This window comes from Labeo rohita, unplaced genomic scaffold (genome assembly GCF_022985175.1).
Source record: "Labeo rohita strain BAU-BD-2019 unplaced genomic scaffold, IGBB_LRoh.1.0 scaffold_127, whole genome shotgun sequence".
In the NCBI taxonomy this organism is placed as follows: domain Eukaryota; kingdom Metazoa; phylum Chordata; class Actinopteri; order Cypriniformes; family Cyprinidae; genus Labeo; species Labeo rohita.
In genome coordinates, this window is record NW_026127417.1 from 43,006 (window position 1) to 60,447 (window position 17,442).

The window sequence follows — 17,442 nt, forward strand, 5'->3', positions numbered from 1 at the left end:
GGGATTAATTCGGTCTCATCGGTTCACAGCAGGCTCTCGTACCTCGATAACCTGCTCCCAGGAATCCCGTCAGTCCACCTCCGTATTTGGCTGCTTTGGCTGAGGAAGGAAGCACACGCATTAAAGAAGAACTGACAGAATCTGTACCTTGATTGTAATGCATGTTGCATTGCTTACAGAAGGTCTGCTAAGTGCATAAATTTAAATGTAATGCTCAAACTGGTAGCCTTATGCTCTATTCTTAAGTACCATCAGAAAGAAAGTTAGCAGTAACTGTAGAGTTTCAGAACCGATTTACAGGTATTTCTCCTGTTGCTGCTCATATTTGAATTGAATGCACATACTTGTTTTACTTTAAGCAACTTGGAGATTCTTCATTAGTTGTAATTCATTCTGTTATTGAAGTAAGGAGACCATTTCGGTTCAACAGCTAGAGCTCAGTCTCATTCTACTGCACCTTCCAGTGATGTTTTAAGGTTTTTAAGTGCGTTTACCTTGTTGCGGTGTCAGTCCTGCTCCGTATCCCCCTAAAACACAAGACATGTTTGCATTATTATGAGCCGTTCAAACCACATGAGTGAATGAGAGAAATGTGGTATTGTGTCTAGTTGTGTGACGAATAACGGTGTGAAATAGATGCCTACAGGAACTGTGAGTAAGCCAAAGCACAGCGTCAGCATTACTGTTTGTTCCAGCAGGAGATTTATGAACAGCTGTGACCAAGAGCATCTGGACGGAAATAATAATAAACCCACCGAGCATCTCTACGTTGTGATTATATAATAACTAACACATAATAGCGGGTCGTAGGACAGCAGCTTAAGCGTGAGTATTAGCAAGCGCATTACAGTCAGAATGCAAATACACTTTGCATGATATTTGCACTGCAAGCCGACGCTTTTCATAGCGAGCGGATTTCAGCAGGCCAGTGTCGACACGTCCTTCCGTAATGATCAGTGACTCTTTTCAGCTCATTATCTGTCAGGATATGTTGTTTAAAGGTGTCTTATGATGTTTTTTCCCCTATATTGTCAGCTCCCTCTTCCCCTAAGATACTGCAGGGTCTGCTCTAAGGAAAAAAAAAAAAAAAAAAAAAAAAAAACTTCATGTGTTTGAATCAGCTGGTGATTCTATGGTTTTAGTGGATGGATGAAGTCGGCTCTCCTCAAGTTCATTCGGGTGTAGTCCATAACTGTGACTATTAATGTGATCCACTAATGTTTGGTGGGTTCTGCATTTAAAACACATATCTAAATCATATGTTTTCTTGGCTTGAAACCAGGCTAAATGATACATTTCTTGATATATTTCCAAATGGAGCAGTGGTTCTGTTACTATCCTGCCTGTTCATAATATATGACACATGTGCTGATCCTCTGTTAAAAACAGCTCATTATTTAAAGACTGAAATGAGAAGTATACTAGCTAGTGGACTACAGAGGGGCTGAATTCCATATGGAGATACAACATGAATTTAGCCTTGTATTATTTCTATAAGATGATACCTGGATATGCCTGTGGATATCCTCCATATCCTCCTGGAACTACACCACCTATATGAAGAAAAGACAAAAAGATTTAGTTCTGTAACTCAACTGATGGCTAAAACACACCATTTATCGACAGACAAGATTAACAGACATTATAACCTGTGATCTTGTATAGAGACTTAAGCATCTTGGCAAATTTAAGCACAGATTGAGATTCGATCTGAAATGCCAGTGGAGACTGTAAGAGTATTTTGGTCTTTTTCTCAGGAGAAACATCTTTTGTTGTGACTGTGAACACAGCAAGTATTCTGGCAGATGGTTTTGACTGAGTCTGCTAGCTGCTGTGTATCTGCATAAGCAAAGAAGTGAATTTAGGAAGATGTCCTGAAAGGATGGTGCTAGAAAGAACACAGTGACACCAAATCACACGAAGGCTCACAGGATTAATGCAGACAAAAATCATGATCCCAGTCCCACTGCAGTGTGTGTGTGAGATTGATTACAGAAGTGTGTTTACCGCTGTGAGTGTGTGTGCTATGTGCATGTGTCATGGGCAGGGCAGCAGGGTTAGGCTGCCCGCTTGACTGGGGATTCCGGTGTCGAAAGAGTACCGGCATGTCGTAAGACCGAATGGCACAGAAAAATCATTCCTGTTACAACTGACAGAATCACACATATCTGGCAGAGCTCAGCACCATTAAAGGCCCAATTCAAACACCTCTCCTCAGCTAGCCACATAATTTACAGTAAAATTTGTGTCTATAGTACAAACTCAGTCATATATACAAGAACGTGTACAGATGCAAGTGGTGCAATCATTCTTTGTACAGGTAATGCTGGGCCTCACCTGGCTGTGCGTATCCTGTACCCAAAGAGCCGTAGCCTGTTAATAGAATTAGATGGGAAAAGCTCAATACAATTTAGAGAAAGAAAACAAAAACCCAGAATGAATAAGTTGTACTTGTTAGATGCATTTCTCTATATCATCTACAACTCCCCAGCACAGAAGACGTGCAGTTAATTGAAGATTCAGTGTTCAGTAATGCTTTTGAAATACAGTGTGTGAAGTCATGCTGCAGGTCATTGCAGAGTATTCTGCTACCTGGTTTAGGTGGTTTAGCACCAGCTCCCACACCGACACCTGCTGGAAAGCCTCCACCTGCAACAAGATGATCTCAATGTCTTTAACAACAGCCCAGTAACATATGGAAAGCAGAAACTGGCACTGGCTTTGTGTGTCATGTTAAAGAATTAAGGCTGGCCCTGTAGAGTTGGAAGTTGTGCATTATCTGTTTGATCTCTCATGAAAAATTCCAGCCTCACCAGAGTTTTTTTTTTTTTTTTTAATATAGCCTTGAAATCACACAGACATTATGAGGACAGAGAACTTTGTCACAAGTGATTTTACCCTGCCCCCTAGTGTGTATGTTCAGTATTTTTACAGAAACTGGCACTGGTGTTGTGTTCATCATGTTACAGAATCAAGGCTGTTCCTGTAGAGCACATCTCGACTCATGTCAGGTGTTAGGTGAATCTTGATATAAAAGAGTGGTAAAATGTATTATCCTTAACAGGATCAGTTTTATCATCCGTTCATGTACTGTATGTCCTGGGAACCCTTGATCGCAGTGATGTTAGTTCCATGCACTACTGTCTAAGTTACAGGAACGCTGCTAAATGATGAAGTATCAGGTAATGTGGATTTGCATGGCAACTCACCTGCTCCAGGTACGAGTCCAGGAACAGCCCCTGCCCCTCCAACTCCCCCTACACCTGCGACACCGCCTGCTCCTCCAACACCTGGACCAAAAACGCACACACAGGGTCTAGTAGGGCGCTGTGAGTCAGCATACAGTCAGATCCAGATTTCAGAACTTTGAACATGATTTTCCACAAAAGTTCCAGGATAAGTCATTATTCCAAAATGAAATTCATGCATAAATGCTTATTTATGTATGTGGTACTCAGCAATTTCTGATTAAACTAGTACATGCACATGTTTATGGATCTTGTGAATTCTGAAGGTGTTTACATGAACTTAGAATTTTACTAGGTTTCACACAACTGAATTTCATGCAACTGGGATATCATTTTAATCAGCGTTGAACACTTCTGGTATATTTGATCTTACCGGGGGCTTTCAGAGGTTTGGCTCCAGGTAACACACCAGTTCCGATTCCAGATACACCAGTGCTACCAGGATATTGACCTAAAACAACAGGAATAAGGAACATTCAGCATTATTTTGACTTTTGGGTAAGACTTTTGTTTTTTTTTTCCCCTCTCTTTAGTGATGGATTAATAATATTTACCATATCCATATGGGTAAACCCCACCGAGACCTGTTAACACAAAAGAGCACAGTACTTTACACTGAAGTCAGATATAGGCGCCTATGGCAAACCTCTCAAGAGGAATGGTTATATTTCGTCATATTTACACAAAAGTTCATATGTTTGTTTGTTTGCTTGTTGTTTCTGTGTAAATTGTTCAGAGCAGTGCTTAGTTTGGGAGCATGTGCATATTCATTCCCCCTTTTATATGGCAGAACTAACTGAGTTTCACCTGGGAGATTGTAGACATTTTTGCTTTGTTGCAACTATGTTTGCTGAGTGCATACATCAGGACTTTCCACACACAGATATTATGAGGACAGAGAACTGTGTCACAAGTGATTTTACACTGCCCCCTTGTGTCACAACTAAGTATTCCACCCATTAAAAACTTACTGTGGCTTGTTTCCTGAACACTTTTCTATTTTTCCTGTAGACACTGTACACAGTGAATTTTGTCTTTGATTCCTTGTTTTTTTTTTTTTAAATAAGGTGATTCCAAGGAAATGGTGCACATGTCAAGTTAAATAGGCAGTGACTGGGTTTTGGCAGTAAAGAACACATTAAGTGTGCTGTACAAAGGTGAGTGGGCCGGACAAACCACCTGTAGTAATGCATTCTTTCGTCTTTATATGCACCAGACACTTTCTTATTAACACTCCATGTTACAAGGGCCTAATAAGGACTTAACAAATGTTTACTTGTCAATGCACCACAAATCATATTGCACTATTTGCTTCTTAACCTTTAAATACCTCTTCTGCACATTATCATACACAGTTATTATGTAAAGTACTTGTATAGTCTGTCTTAGGTTATGTGTATGTAAAGTCAATTATTTATAGTATATGTATAGTTACATGTATAGGTTCAAAAAATTGTCTACGTCTATGTCTAGCTTATGTATGTTCATATTTATGTTTATTTACGTAGCACTGTCGCCCTGTGAGATACGAGATTCGTTCCACTGTATGTACACACATGCAGCGGAATGACAATAAAGCTCGACTTGACTTGACTTGACTTGACTTGAATAGATTGTGTTTAAAAGAAGCTTATTCAGCTTCTTTTAGCTCAGGATGAATGATGTATCTGAACTCCAGGACATACAATTCTAGGTAAGTCCCACCACCACAATCTAATGTTGTATATTGAGAACTTACCAGCTCCAGGTTTAGAGACACCTGCATTCAAACACAGAGAACACAGATGTGTGAGTTGTTGGACACATACTTACTGATGCTGGTAAACCACATGCATACTATCTATTTGTACTCACCAGCACTAGGCACTCTTTGCTCACCACCTGAGTAAGAGAACATGCCATGATTATAAGCGCACATCTACAGTCAGATGAATGCACAAACACAAGCTACACCCCAACAATCCATACAACCCCTATCAGGGTCATTCTCAGGAAACAGTATCTTTTGAACCCCAATGACTGACTGATATAATAACTTTGTAGATGCTAAGATTTTGCTAGATCTAACCCAGGGTTAGGCAAGTTCGGACCTAGAGAGCCGCAGTCCTGCAGAGCTCATCTCCAAGCCTGAAACAAGAACCTCACCCGCCTATCCACAAGTTTCCTACGCCCCATGAGGCCTTGCGTCAAAAGTGGGAGCGTCTTCCGGTTCAAAGTAAACAAGCGGGACGTGACACTCATTCATTCAACAGTTGACAGGAGTGACGGGCATATGAAGCCTCGTGAAGCACCGAGACTTTCCTCTGACTGTTTCGGGAAAAGATTCAAAGCTTCGAGAGTGTCGAAAACAGCGCGATCTAGTGGTTAGTAATAAATAAAGTCGGAAGAAGCATTCACCACAGTTTCCATAGATCGATCCATGTTATATGCACAAATAAAACCCTAACCGTGTGTGTTTGTTTGTTGAATTTCTGACTCTGATAAATTAATTTACCCATTGAACAGTGCCAGTACGAATATCAATATGATGTAAAAGAAGAATAATGTACACATATATTAATTGCATATGCATATATTTAATTTTCCTGAAATAATCTGTATTCTTCATATTACTTGTATGACTAGGTATTTAAAAATGTAATTATTAAATAGGTCCCAATGAAAATGTACTCGCAAAGTAAAATCTGGGGGTCGAACATTAGGACACGCGTTAACAAGCCTGGAATCGAGGATTCATCTGGCATGCCCTTTAACACAAGCTCTGATGTCTTGGTTCAAATGTCATTTCACTAGTTGACAGTCATTCAAGATTTAGAGATCCAAACTTGCTAATGATGTGGGAACACAAATTCGAAAAGCATATGTTGTCCAAAAGAAAGTAATGACATCTCTCATAAAGGTGTACATCTTTACAAAGCAAACAATGGTCTAAAAAACATTTAGCCTCTTCGCTAATTAGCACACAAAATACCATTGGTGTAGTATGTCCGCCGCCTCACCGGAAGTTTTACCCACGTTCTTTTTTACAGTAGCGCCCCCCGGAAACTTGTGGATAGCCTTAGAAATCCTGAAGACACTGATTAGCTTGTACAGGTGTGTTTGATTAGGGTTGAACTCTGCAGAGCCGCTCTCTGTTGGACCAAACTTGCCTACCCCTGATCTAACCACATTCGTGACCACAGGAAGATAGTGGTTTATATTCAATAACAAACTAAACAAAACTGACCTAAAATGTACATTCATTTAAATGAAAATATCACTGTCTGTGTCTTTATAAAATGTTTTTTTGAGAAAATATGGAATTTCTCTTACAGTCTTTCATTATGGATACACACACATTGGTCAAACTCCTCGGTTTAACACTGTGATCACGTGAAATTATTGTTCTTATCACAAAGCACAAGAATACTGAATGTAAAAATAAAGGTGTGCTGAAAATATATTTGGTAGCTCAGGCTGTTATTACCCGCTCCAACACTGACTTTCAACCACACAACATGGATGGCATGAAACATAATAATTTTACAGGTTTTCTATTGTAGCGTGTGATCAAAAAATAGCACAGCATCTTGAGAATGACCCATCAACAGATGATGAGCAACACATTCTGAATGGATCTCAACATACAACAATTTCTGAAGGCTCATTTAATACACAGAAGACTTAAAGTCAGGGTCCAAAATTAACTTTTAGCTTCAAAAAAAAATGATCAGCAATAAAAATGTCATATCAGCCATGAAATTGTATTTTGCATTACATTTTAAATATTTTTTTGTCTTTGTATATTTGTGTCACTAACATTATCGTATTTAAAGGGGTCATGACATGAAACATTAAATTTGCCTTGATCTATTGGCATATAAGAGGTCTATGTACCATTAAAACATCCTGCAATTTCATATCTTAAATGTCCTCCTCATTATAAACAAAGCATTTATTTAATCAAGCTCCGAAAAAGGCTCATTTGAATCTGAGGTGACATGTGACCTCACAAGGGCACAAACATTTGCATATACACTGCCTCCAGGGCAAGACATCGACAAATAGTCATCCACCCACCATAGGCCCCGCCCACCTGCAGGACAACAAAGGAGTGAAAGAACGCTTGCTTTGACACGTTCGGTTTAAACAGCTCGTTCGCATCTCTGAACAGTTCAGAAGGATCCCAGCATGAAGAACAAGCAGATGGTTTATTTTAAATGGCATTCCGCATCACGTCAGAGGATGATATGTTTGTTCAGAGCATTTTGTTTTGTAAACGAGGCATGGTGTATGGAGAGTTCTCAAGAAAACATATGTTAGAAGATGAAGCTGTACTGGATCTGACAGCAGCTGCATCACAATCCGTAAGTAAATGATTTCATAATGCTTTGTCTGTAAAGGATGGTTTTATATGGATCACGTGTTACTCACAAATACTAGTGAGGGGGTGTTGATACTGCTTCCTATACAATGATGTTAGCCAATCATAACAGTGGCTGACTACTGAAAAGCCTAATAATAAAAAAAATCCATGTCATAACCCCTTTACGATGATCACGTGTCTATGTTAGATTTTGTTTCAGATAAATGTCGCCATATGGAAGTCTGGAGAGACAGAAAACTGACACAAGATAAATGTGTGTTATTTTTCCACTGGGGTTGTTTTCGACATATATGTTTGTCTTTGCAATTCCTAATAAAGTCACTTGCCAGCTCTGCTTGATTTGCCTCTAAAAGCCAGTTGTTATCTGCACAGTTAATTTTGGTCCCTGCTTGGAACAGATCATATTCTTTCTTAGCACTTAGTGAGCATGTTTTGAAGACATGAAACATGATGACCAGAGGACCATTCTTTGAGAGAAAAATCCTGCTACAGGTTCAGAGTGTCAGTAACACATCTGAGAAAATGCAGATCGGCAAACTCAAGCGCAGATAGCAGCAAAGGTTAGAGGGAAAATGAAGGAGCATTAAAGCTAAATGGTGATGGAGTTTCGCTACATTTAGACAAGACATTTGTACATGCAACACAGTAGATCTTACTGGGCTCAGGGGCCTTGCCAGTTGCTACAATAGCCGTCGGTCCTGCCAAGAAACAACATGTTCCACCTTCAACCCTTGCAGTTTAAAGACAAGCAGCAAAGAGGTGACTAGCTCAGAGGCCAGCGGAGGCAGAAACCAGAGGCTACTGCCATAACAGGGTGCCATTGTGGAGGGGATGAAGGAAACAAGCTATCAATTGTTATGAGTTTATAGGGCACAATTTGATAGATGGGGAAAAGGAAAAATACCAGCAAGCTGACAGTGGGGGGGGATCAGTTACAGGGGCAAGAGAGGCTTATACAAACGATCAGCAAACAGATACAGTGACATTATTATCCGTAACAGTTGCCATTTTCTCAGGCTGCCATTTTTATAGTTGCTTCAAAGTCCATGTGAATATACATACGGCATGTCTCCCTGTCTTTTAGCTAAAAATAACAAAAACAACAGAAAATAACAAAATCTAGACAAGCTAAACAACATATTTCATATTTCATAGGCACATATCTGACATAAAGCAGTCTGAGATCCTTGTTACTGAAAACTTGCTATCTTCTCGTAGCTTTTTTACGGTTGAACCACTGATGTCACATGGACTATTTTAACAATGTCCTTACTATCTTTCTGGGCTATAAAACGTTTCACTTGTGTCGCTGTCTACGCAGGGTCAGAAAGCTCTTGGATTTCATCCACAATATCTTAATTTGTGTTTCGAAGGTGAACAAAGGTCACTTCACTTGCTCCACTAGTTATGGCTAGCTATCTCTCATCTGCCTCAGCAATAGTCCTGGAGATGACCAGTATTGCCATCCAGACTGTGTAGGGATACATCTAGTCCGGTTGATAAAGCCTATTTTTCGACTAATTAGGTTAGTGCATCCCTGTACACCATGGCACAATTGCTCGGGGAAATGGATGGAGGTGTGGGTGGGACCTCTGAGGCAGTTCAAGAGCTATATTGGGCTGCAAACTTACCCTCTGTGCCAGTAGATGTAGATGGCCACGTACTGGCCATTCAATGGCAAGCACCCTCAAGGGTGAAAGTGTCACACCGGAGGGATGTTCATTCTCCCACAATGTTTTGTCAAACCCACCACATCGGTGCATTTAGAAGCAGCAGATCCTAGTTGAAATTTTGATCACTCTCTGCAAAACATCAATGCCAGTACGTGGTACCTGCCTCCTCAAAGTTTCTCTTTTGAGCAAATGAGTCCAACTTCTGCAGCCACTATTCTGTTTTTCTGTATGCTTTTTCCTGATAGTACTGCTCCCTGGAGCTCCAGCAAGTGTAAGGCAGGATGGGGAAGGCCTATTGCTCATAGCCCAGTGCTGGCCGGCCCAAGAGTGGTTCTCGGACCTAATATTTCTCCTGGTAGGCCCTCCATGGATCTCTGAGGGGGACCCAATATTAAAATCTAGTTTAAGTTGTAGAGACAATTTTTGATTGTTAAAGCTCCCTCTACTAAGAGAGCATATGCCCTGAAGTGGCATTCTTTCGCATCATAGTGCAAGCACCCTCATTTTTCTTCCAAGAGCAACTTTCTGCATGCACAGATTGACAGAGTCAGCTTCTAAAGACTGTCCTAGAGCAAGTGTGCTGAATCCTGTTCCTGGAGATCTGCAGACCTACAGAGTTCAGTTCCAACCCTGCTCCAACACACCTGTCTAATAATTATCAAGTCCGTTTTGCACTATTGTACGCTTGGTATACAGTTCCCCATGGAGTCACGCAACCTCAAATTCCTGTGAAAGGGAACGTCTTGGTTACATATGTAACCCTAGTTTCCTGAGTAGGGAACGAGACACTGCGTCTCATTGCAGTACTTCAGGCAGCCTGCACACCTTCCTTCAGACAATCAGAATCTGAGGATACAATGATGCAGATGGCAGTGCCGAGGGCATTCCCCATCGTGTCATCCCATGATGCAGCATCTTGTTCCCTACTCAAGGAACCAGGGTTACGCATGGAACATTTTGTATGAGGCACATAGTTATTGATTAAATGTGCATTCTTTATTTCATTAAAGGTTTTGTCTAGGAAGTAATGGACATGCTTTATTTTGAAAGAACTGTAATTCTGACCCCAATTCAATCACCACTATTTGTCTGTACAACTGTTTGCAGAAAAGCGTTGTAAGAAGTTGTGCATTAATGGGATGTTCTACTACTTTCTCTTTTTAGGAACAAACTGAAATGTAATTAAGAGTGCAAAGAGATTGCCCATTTATCAGACTGTTACCTGGTACAGGAGTTCCTGCAGGAGCAAGGGTTGGAAGCTTTGCTGTAGAACAAACACATTAGTTCAAATCAAGCATGACATGCTTCATGGCATTTGGTGCAGTAAGGCTATTTGTCATACCTGGTTTTCCACTTGGTGCAATGGGCAGACCAGTACCACCGGGGACACCAATGCCCGTGCCACCCGGTACAACCACCACGTCACCACCAGGTGTTGCACCAGGAGCTGCTATACCAGTTCCAGTGATCCCAGCTCCTAGCAGACAATGGGAACAAGTGCATCATGTGCAATCCATTAATGTTGCATTACCTTATTAAAAGGCATTGCAAAAGGCATGTAAACATAGGTTTACATGAAGCAGCTTGTTTAGAAATATATGAAGCTAATATATATGATCTACTGTACCAGTTTTAGGAGGTTTGACTCCACCAGGATATCCTGAAAACATTGAAATAAGTCTTATTGATTGCTGGTGATTATTGTCTCACATTGATAGTGATATGTTTGTGGGTCAGTTGAATTAAGTACCTCCAACTCCAGCTCCTGGTACCAGTCCTGTCCCAGTTCCAGGCAGTGGTGCTCCTGCTGCACCAGGTACTGTACCTGCACCTCCCGCAACTCCTGCAGGCAAACCATGTTCCCATTCAAAGCGTTAGCACCCAGTTTGCACTAACATCTTGTTTACTACAGTTTATTACGATTCTTCTTGAAAAATGTACAGGTAGCTGCCATGGCTAGTCATTTTGTTAACATTTTAAATTAGGGAACACACATTCACTATAAACTATAAAGAGTTTTACTGTAATTTTTATTGTAATCAAAGAGAATGGGTCAGTAATTTCTATTAAATGTTCATATTTTTTTTTTTCTAAAAGATAAATTGATTTATTAACCAAAATACTCCACTAAAGATATTTTAAGATATTATTTCCACAAAAGATTACTTACATATCTAGATACTTCTTAAATATTAAAATCAAAAAGTCTAAACAATTTAAATTTCTTCTAAATAGGCAGTTTCGTATTCATATATTTATATCACCCTGAGGCTGTACATTTTTTGTTTATGCTGAAAACTGCTTTTATTAAGCTACTGACATGTTAGGAATGTCAAACCTGAATGTATACAAAATTTTTTAAAAGTGCTATTCATTAGTTTTTGTGTAAACATTTAATAAGTATACTAAATTCTTATACTAAATCTAAATTCTTAAAACACCTTTTTAGATAGACATACAAAATGTTCATGTCTCTCACCATATTTTGGAGGTTTAACTCCTGCTGGATACCCTGCAATACCATAAATTCATTTTAGAAAAGTAATCTTTTAGATCACAATTTATGATGTATAATGCTTGCTTAATTATTATGAGAATTCAACTAAATTTAAATCTAAAAAATGTAAGACTTAAGGATTTAAGAACAAGTGAACCATAATTTTAAGCAACAAATGTCTTGAATAAATGGTGCAACTGTATGTATAATAAAAATGAATGGAGACCTCCAGGTACTCCACCAGGTAGTCCACCTGGTACCCCTCCTGGAACTGCACCTGGCACTCCACCTGGAACACCTGCCCATGGATGAGATTTGCAATTAGAATAATGACGAAACAGAAGTAGCCACGCTGATCTGTATTTCCATAATGCATATCCAAGTGGTTCTTGGTTCTATGTCTTGTTGATTGGTTGTTGATTGGATGTTGAGATGTGGGTGTGGTTCTCAAAAGTGTATGCAGATGAATGTGAACTTGCAGGAGCAGAGTTTAAGAGGAAGTTATATGTATATATCACCAAAGAGAAGACTCTTGTTTTCCAGTTAAAGGAGAAGTCCACTTTCAGAACAAAATTTTACAGATAATGTACTCACCCCCTTGTCATCCAAGATGTTCATGTCTTTCTTTCTTCAGTCGTAGAGAAATTATGTTTCTTGAGGAAAACAGTTCAGGAATTATCTCCGTATAGCAGACTTCAATGGTGCCCCCAAGTTTGAACTTCCAAAATGCAGTTTAAATGCAGCTTCAAAGGTCTCTAAACGATCCCAGCCGAGGAAGAAGGGTCTTATCTAGCGAAACAATCAGTCATTTTCTAAACAAACTGACATTTTATATACCTTTTAACCTCAAACGCTCGTCTCGTCTTCTCTGTGACGTGCATGCGTACTCTGTGTGATCCGGGTCAATACAGTTAGGGTATGCCGAAAAACTTCATCCTACAATGAAATCGTCCTACATCGCTGCAGAATTACCAACCCAGTGTTTACAAAGTGAACATGCAAAGAAGGTCAAACTAAGTTGGAAGAGAAAATGAGACAGGAGTTTTTCGACCTACCCTAACTGTAGGATTACACAGAGTTTGCATGCGCATCGCAGCGCTAGACAAGACGAGCGTTTGAGGTTAAAAAGTATATCAATTGTCAATTTGTTTAGAAAATGGCAGATCGTTTTGCCAGATAAGACCCTTCTTCCTTGGCTGGGATCGTTTAGAGCCCTTTGAAGCCACATTTAAACTGCATTTTGGAAGTTCAAACTTGGGGGCACCAATGAAGTCCACTATATGGAGATAATTCCTGAAATGTTTTTCTCATAATTTCTTATCGACTGAAGAAAGAAAGACATGAACATCTTGGATGACAAGGGGATGAGTACATTATCTGTACATTTTTGTTCTGGAACTGAACTTCTCCTTTAAGACAGTGGTTCTCAAATCCTGGTCCTCCTAGGGACACACCACTCTACACATTTCTTTTTTTATTTCACATTTCTGTCTTTTTTGTCTGACACACTCCGATCAGTGCATGGAACTCTCTCCTAATGGGATGATGATCAGAATCAGGTGTTAAAATTAAACAAAAATAGTGGTGGGTTATGACACCATTTGAGTTATGACAGTTCAATTAAAAATTCGATCAATTTTGTTATTAATTTAAGATATACATGGGTGAATCATTCATAAGCCAACTTTTAATTCAGATTAAAGAAGGGAATTTACCGTATTTAGGTGGTTTTACCCCAGTCCCATATCCTGTGAAAATATTAAATCTGCTTTTACTTTGGGTAAAAAGTATCTGTACAAATGCAAATGCACATGACAACTGTTCTTTAGCATTAAAAAAGTAGACATTCAAAGGAGACCGTATTTCTATCCATCATCCAGAGAAATCATTCACTTCATTCTGATGGACCTGTCTGGGACCAGGTAATGTCCACTGTCTAAACATCATGGGAACTCTGAGTCCTATTGTACCTCATATGTTTATCTTTTCAGAATACCTTAAAGGGGTAAAGGGGTCTCTAAGTCACATCAGTTAACCACTGGTGTACCTCAGGGTTTGGTTCTTGACACCCTCCACTTCTTGATATATACAACTAAACCAGCACCTATCATCCAGGTAGATTTGTTTTTCCTCCCCTGCTATCCTCATGACATGCAGACTTATGATCACACAGTGACTGTATCTTAACTTGCCTCAGCCTGGACGGAATTATACACCATCCCCAACTAGTGCTCCAACTACACCAACTCCAACTGAAGACTGAGCTTCTGTCTACCCGGCCAGCCCGATGCAACACACTTCCATTATTCATCTATATGACCCTTACTATCTGAAGATCCTACCCATCCTACGCAGTGAATCATTTGGATTTCAGTAAACCGTTGCGAATTTTTGCAACACGCATTACAGCACATCATGTTGTCTCATCAGGATTTATGTTGTAGCTGAATATTTGGAAATGTAATCATTTACCTCCATATCCAGTTCCTATTCCAACTCCACCTGGGACTCCACCAGTTCCACCCAAACCTGATGAGTGTCACATGTTTTGGTAAAAGCAGATAAGAGTAAAAACAAAAACATGTTCAGCAAAATTCTCTGCTTTGATATTTTAAACAATCACAGATTGTTCAAAAGAGGTCCAATCTCGAACTGAAAAATAAATAAATAAAATAAAATAAAATAAAATAAAAAAGTTAAATCATTTTCAAATCACAAGTCTATGTAATTGCTTTTTAGGTTTGGCATGGCTGCCCAATTTTACTAGTCAGTAGATAAAGGTAGTGAACAAACCATCTGACATGTCTGCAGCAAAACTGTAGTTTGCTATTTTATATCACTTCAGTTTTACTTTATTTTCACTTTATGTAATTCCTTATGTCTAATTTGCCTATTACAAGTCACAAATATGCCACAGAAATAAACACATAGTGCTGATTTGCACACTTGTATAGTTTGGAAGTCAAATTGTTCCACCTGAACCTATTAACAGGGGCCGTTTTTTTTTTTGTTTTTTTTTACCTTACTTTATGGGTCCGGCCCCAGTTCTGTTCCCATAAGCCACAAAACAAAAAGTAGTGCCAGTACATTCACAGCAGCGAGATTAATTTGAGTATAGCCATGTACTAATACAACAAACAAGCTCAGTCATGGTTTCAGTCCATTGAACATGAGCTACATTTTTAAACATTCAAGGACAATCTGTTTCAAGGAATATGTTTACAGTACAAAAATGGATTTATGTTTTTCACAGGTTTTTCGATTTGGGGTTGCAACAGACTCTTCAAATATTAAAAATAAAAATGTTTGTACAAGGCTAGGCAAAATCAAACACAGTGTAAACCAGGAAAAATTACTGATGAAAAAATTAAATCCAAGCAGTCTCTAAATGAAAACACTGCTGATTACCTCAGTTCCAACTAAATAATGTTGTTTGTCACTTGTTTTAATAACCATAGTTACTCACAATATAAACAGCTGTTGCCGTCATAATAGCTCTGCTCACTGACAGGCATTTTTGCATACCTGGTATCTGGAGTCCAGGCACAACACCAGTCCCTCCTGGTAAAACACCACCAGCACCCAAACCTAGACAAAGAATTCTTTATTTAGAACAGTAAATTTAAGGTTTGTAAGATCTAGATCTCTCTCTGTCTCTCTCTCTCTCTCTCTCTCTCTCTCTCTCTTTCTCTGTATATATAGACACACACACACACACACACACACACACACATATATATGTATATATATATATATATATATATATATATATAGATCTAGATCTAGATCTTACAAACCTTAAAATTACTGTTCTAAATAAACACACTCACATAATCAACTAATATAAATACCGTATTTAAGTGCCTTGGCACCAGCAGGGTATCCTTAAACACAGAAAGATGAACAGTTGAGCAAAATAAATAAATAAATAAAATAAAGAAAGAAAGAAAGAAAGAAATTCTCTGAGGTCTGTGCACTTTAATCCAATATTTTAAAAAGAGGTTTAAAATAATTAATTGAAGAATTGTCTGACATGTCAGCTAATTATTTAGCCTTTTACATTTCATCATGGTTTTATGCAGAACGAAACAGTGATACCTCCTGCTCCAGTTATTGGTACTCCTCCTGGTACTCCTCCTGGTACTCCTCCTGGAACTCCTCCTGGTACTCCTCCAGGGACTCCCAAACCTGTTCCTCCAGGCACTCCTAAGGCCACAATAGCGTAATCTTTGACCGAACAATACTGTTACTGTACCGACAATCCTGTATTTATGCACAGGATAATAAGTCAAATATGTGTATATTATAATGTCAGTGTCATTTTCTATTACAAACATACAAAGCAAAATATAAAAATAAAAAAATAAAGAGCACAAACAATTGGATTTATCTCACATAGCATTGCTAGTGCACCAAAATCAGTATCTTAAAAAAAGAAAAAAGAGTCAGACCCATACCATATTTAGGAGGTTTGGCACCAGCTCCTAGCCCTGAAAACAATTATTACTATTACTAAACATCAACCAAAAGTAAACTACCATGATAAACAAAATGAGCTTAATTAACAAACAACAATTCAGCATATACAGACCTCCAACCCCAGGCACAGCTCCAGGAACTGCTCCGATCCCAGCAACAGAACCGTAGCCCGGGACAACGCCGGCCCCTCCCGCTCCTCCTACATACAAGACATGTGCGTCGTCAATTTTTTTTTTCTTTAGATTTGATCATAACATACAAGATGTGTAGTAAAAGTGTTGTGAAAGTGCTCTCTCAGAATAATAGCATTTTCTACTACTCATTTTTTGAAAGGGATTCTTTTCTTATCTTACTCATTCTTTGAAACATTACCATAGCAAACCATGTTTTCTATGTGTCAACACTTTATGGTGCTGGCAAGATTAAAGCACTAGCAGCTCACATCGCCTGCTGTTGCCACTGTCCAGGTCTCCCAGCCCACTCAAGCCTGTACTTTACATACAGTGTCTGAATCAAGTCATGAACCTATAAGCTACAACTGGATGAGGATGACAAGCAAGAGTTCATCCACACTACATTATTAAATCCCATATACACCTGGAACATGTGCACAAGCTCTTACCATATTTAGGGGGCTTCACTCCACCTGGATACACTGAAAAAAGCAAAAAGAAAAGAAAAAGAATTTGTAAATTAATTTCTATAATTATTATTTCATGAACTTTCCCAAAAATAATAACACTTCACTATTAGCAATGTTTTAACCTCATGACACGAATTTTAGGTTTCACCAGATGCGATATTAATGTACTGCAGTATAAAACTGACCTCCAGCCCCTGGTGCTGTTCCAGGAATTCCCCCAGCTCCCCCCACTACTCCACCAACTGGTGCACCTTTTCAAAATATTTTAATAAAATAAGCAATCTACTATTTTAAAAATGCCCCTGGGATATTAAAATTCAGTACTTCTGAGTAACCTGATCTTAAGAGCATCCAGTATGTATATATGTATGTATATGTAGTGACCAATTTTGGAACAAAGAAGTGTCATCATAGACAGAATGAGATTGCGTGACCAAAATGTAAAGCTTTTTAATGTGATGTTTAGGGGCATGTACATGTGAAATCAGATACATGAAGACAAAGCAGGGTATACAGTTGTACTCATGGATAGCTTG

At 39.0% G+C, this 17,442-nt stretch overlaps 1 protein-coding gene across 9 annotated transcripts in view; it reads right to left on the reverse strand.

Annotated features, from left to right (window-relative positions):
* The window catches only part of elna (elastin a), a 57,317-nt gene that overhangs the window by 2,460 nt on the left and 37,415 nt on the right, over window positions 1–17,442 (reverse strand). For 6 of the 9 annotated variants that reach the window (XM_051101114.1, XM_051101112.1, XM_051101115.1 and 3 more), the window contains 26 exons: window positions 17,092–17,157; window positions 16,886–16,918; window positions 16,376–16,462; window positions 16,242–16,274; window positions 15,883–15,990; window positions 15,636–15,668; window positions 15,310–15,372; window positions 14,257–14,313; window positions 13,500–13,532; window positions 12,011–12,082; window positions 11,767–11,799; window positions 11,038–11,130; window positions 10,915–10,947; window positions 10,630–10,764; window positions 10,510–10,551; window positions 8,271–8,312; window positions 5,103–5,129; window positions 4,987–5,007; window positions 3,803–3,832; window positions 3,622–3,699; window positions 3,210–3,290; window positions 2,593–2,649; window positions 2,338–2,373; window positions 1,506–1,553; window positions 495–527; window positions 43–99 (listed from right to left, as the gene is read on the reverse strand). In XM_051101114.1, the coding sequence (XP_050957071.1) occupies window positions 43–99; window positions 495–527; window positions 1,506–1,553; window positions 2,338–2,373; window positions 2,593–2,649; window positions 3,210–3,290; window positions 3,622–3,699; window positions 3,803–3,832; window positions 4,987–5,007; window positions 5,103–5,129; window positions 8,271–8,312; window positions 10,510–10,551; window positions 10,630–10,764; window positions 10,915–10,947; window positions 11,038–11,130; window positions 11,767–11,799; window positions 12,011–12,082; window positions 13,500–13,532; window positions 14,257–14,313; window positions 15,310–15,372; window positions 15,636–15,668; window positions 15,883–15,990; window positions 16,242–16,274; window positions 16,376–16,462; window positions 16,886–16,918; window positions 17,092–17,157 (1,431 nt within the window). The remainder of the gene's footprint in view (window positions 1–42; window positions 100–494; window positions 528–1,505; window positions 1,554–2,337; window positions 2,374–2,592; window positions 2,650–3,209; window positions 3,291–3,621; window positions 3,700–3,802; window positions 3,833–4,986; window positions 5,008–5,102; window positions 5,130–8,270; window positions 8,313–10,509; window positions 10,552–10,629; window positions 10,765–10,914; window positions 10,948–11,037; window positions 11,131–11,766; window positions 11,800–12,010; window positions 12,083–13,499; window positions 13,533–14,256; window positions 14,314–15,309; window positions 15,373–15,635; window positions 15,669–15,882; window positions 15,991–16,241; window positions 16,275–16,375; window positions 16,463–16,885; window positions 16,919–17,091; window positions 17,158–17,442) is intronic. The other 3 variants (XM_051101119.1, XM_051101116.1, XM_051101120.1) reach the window with 3 other exon arrangements.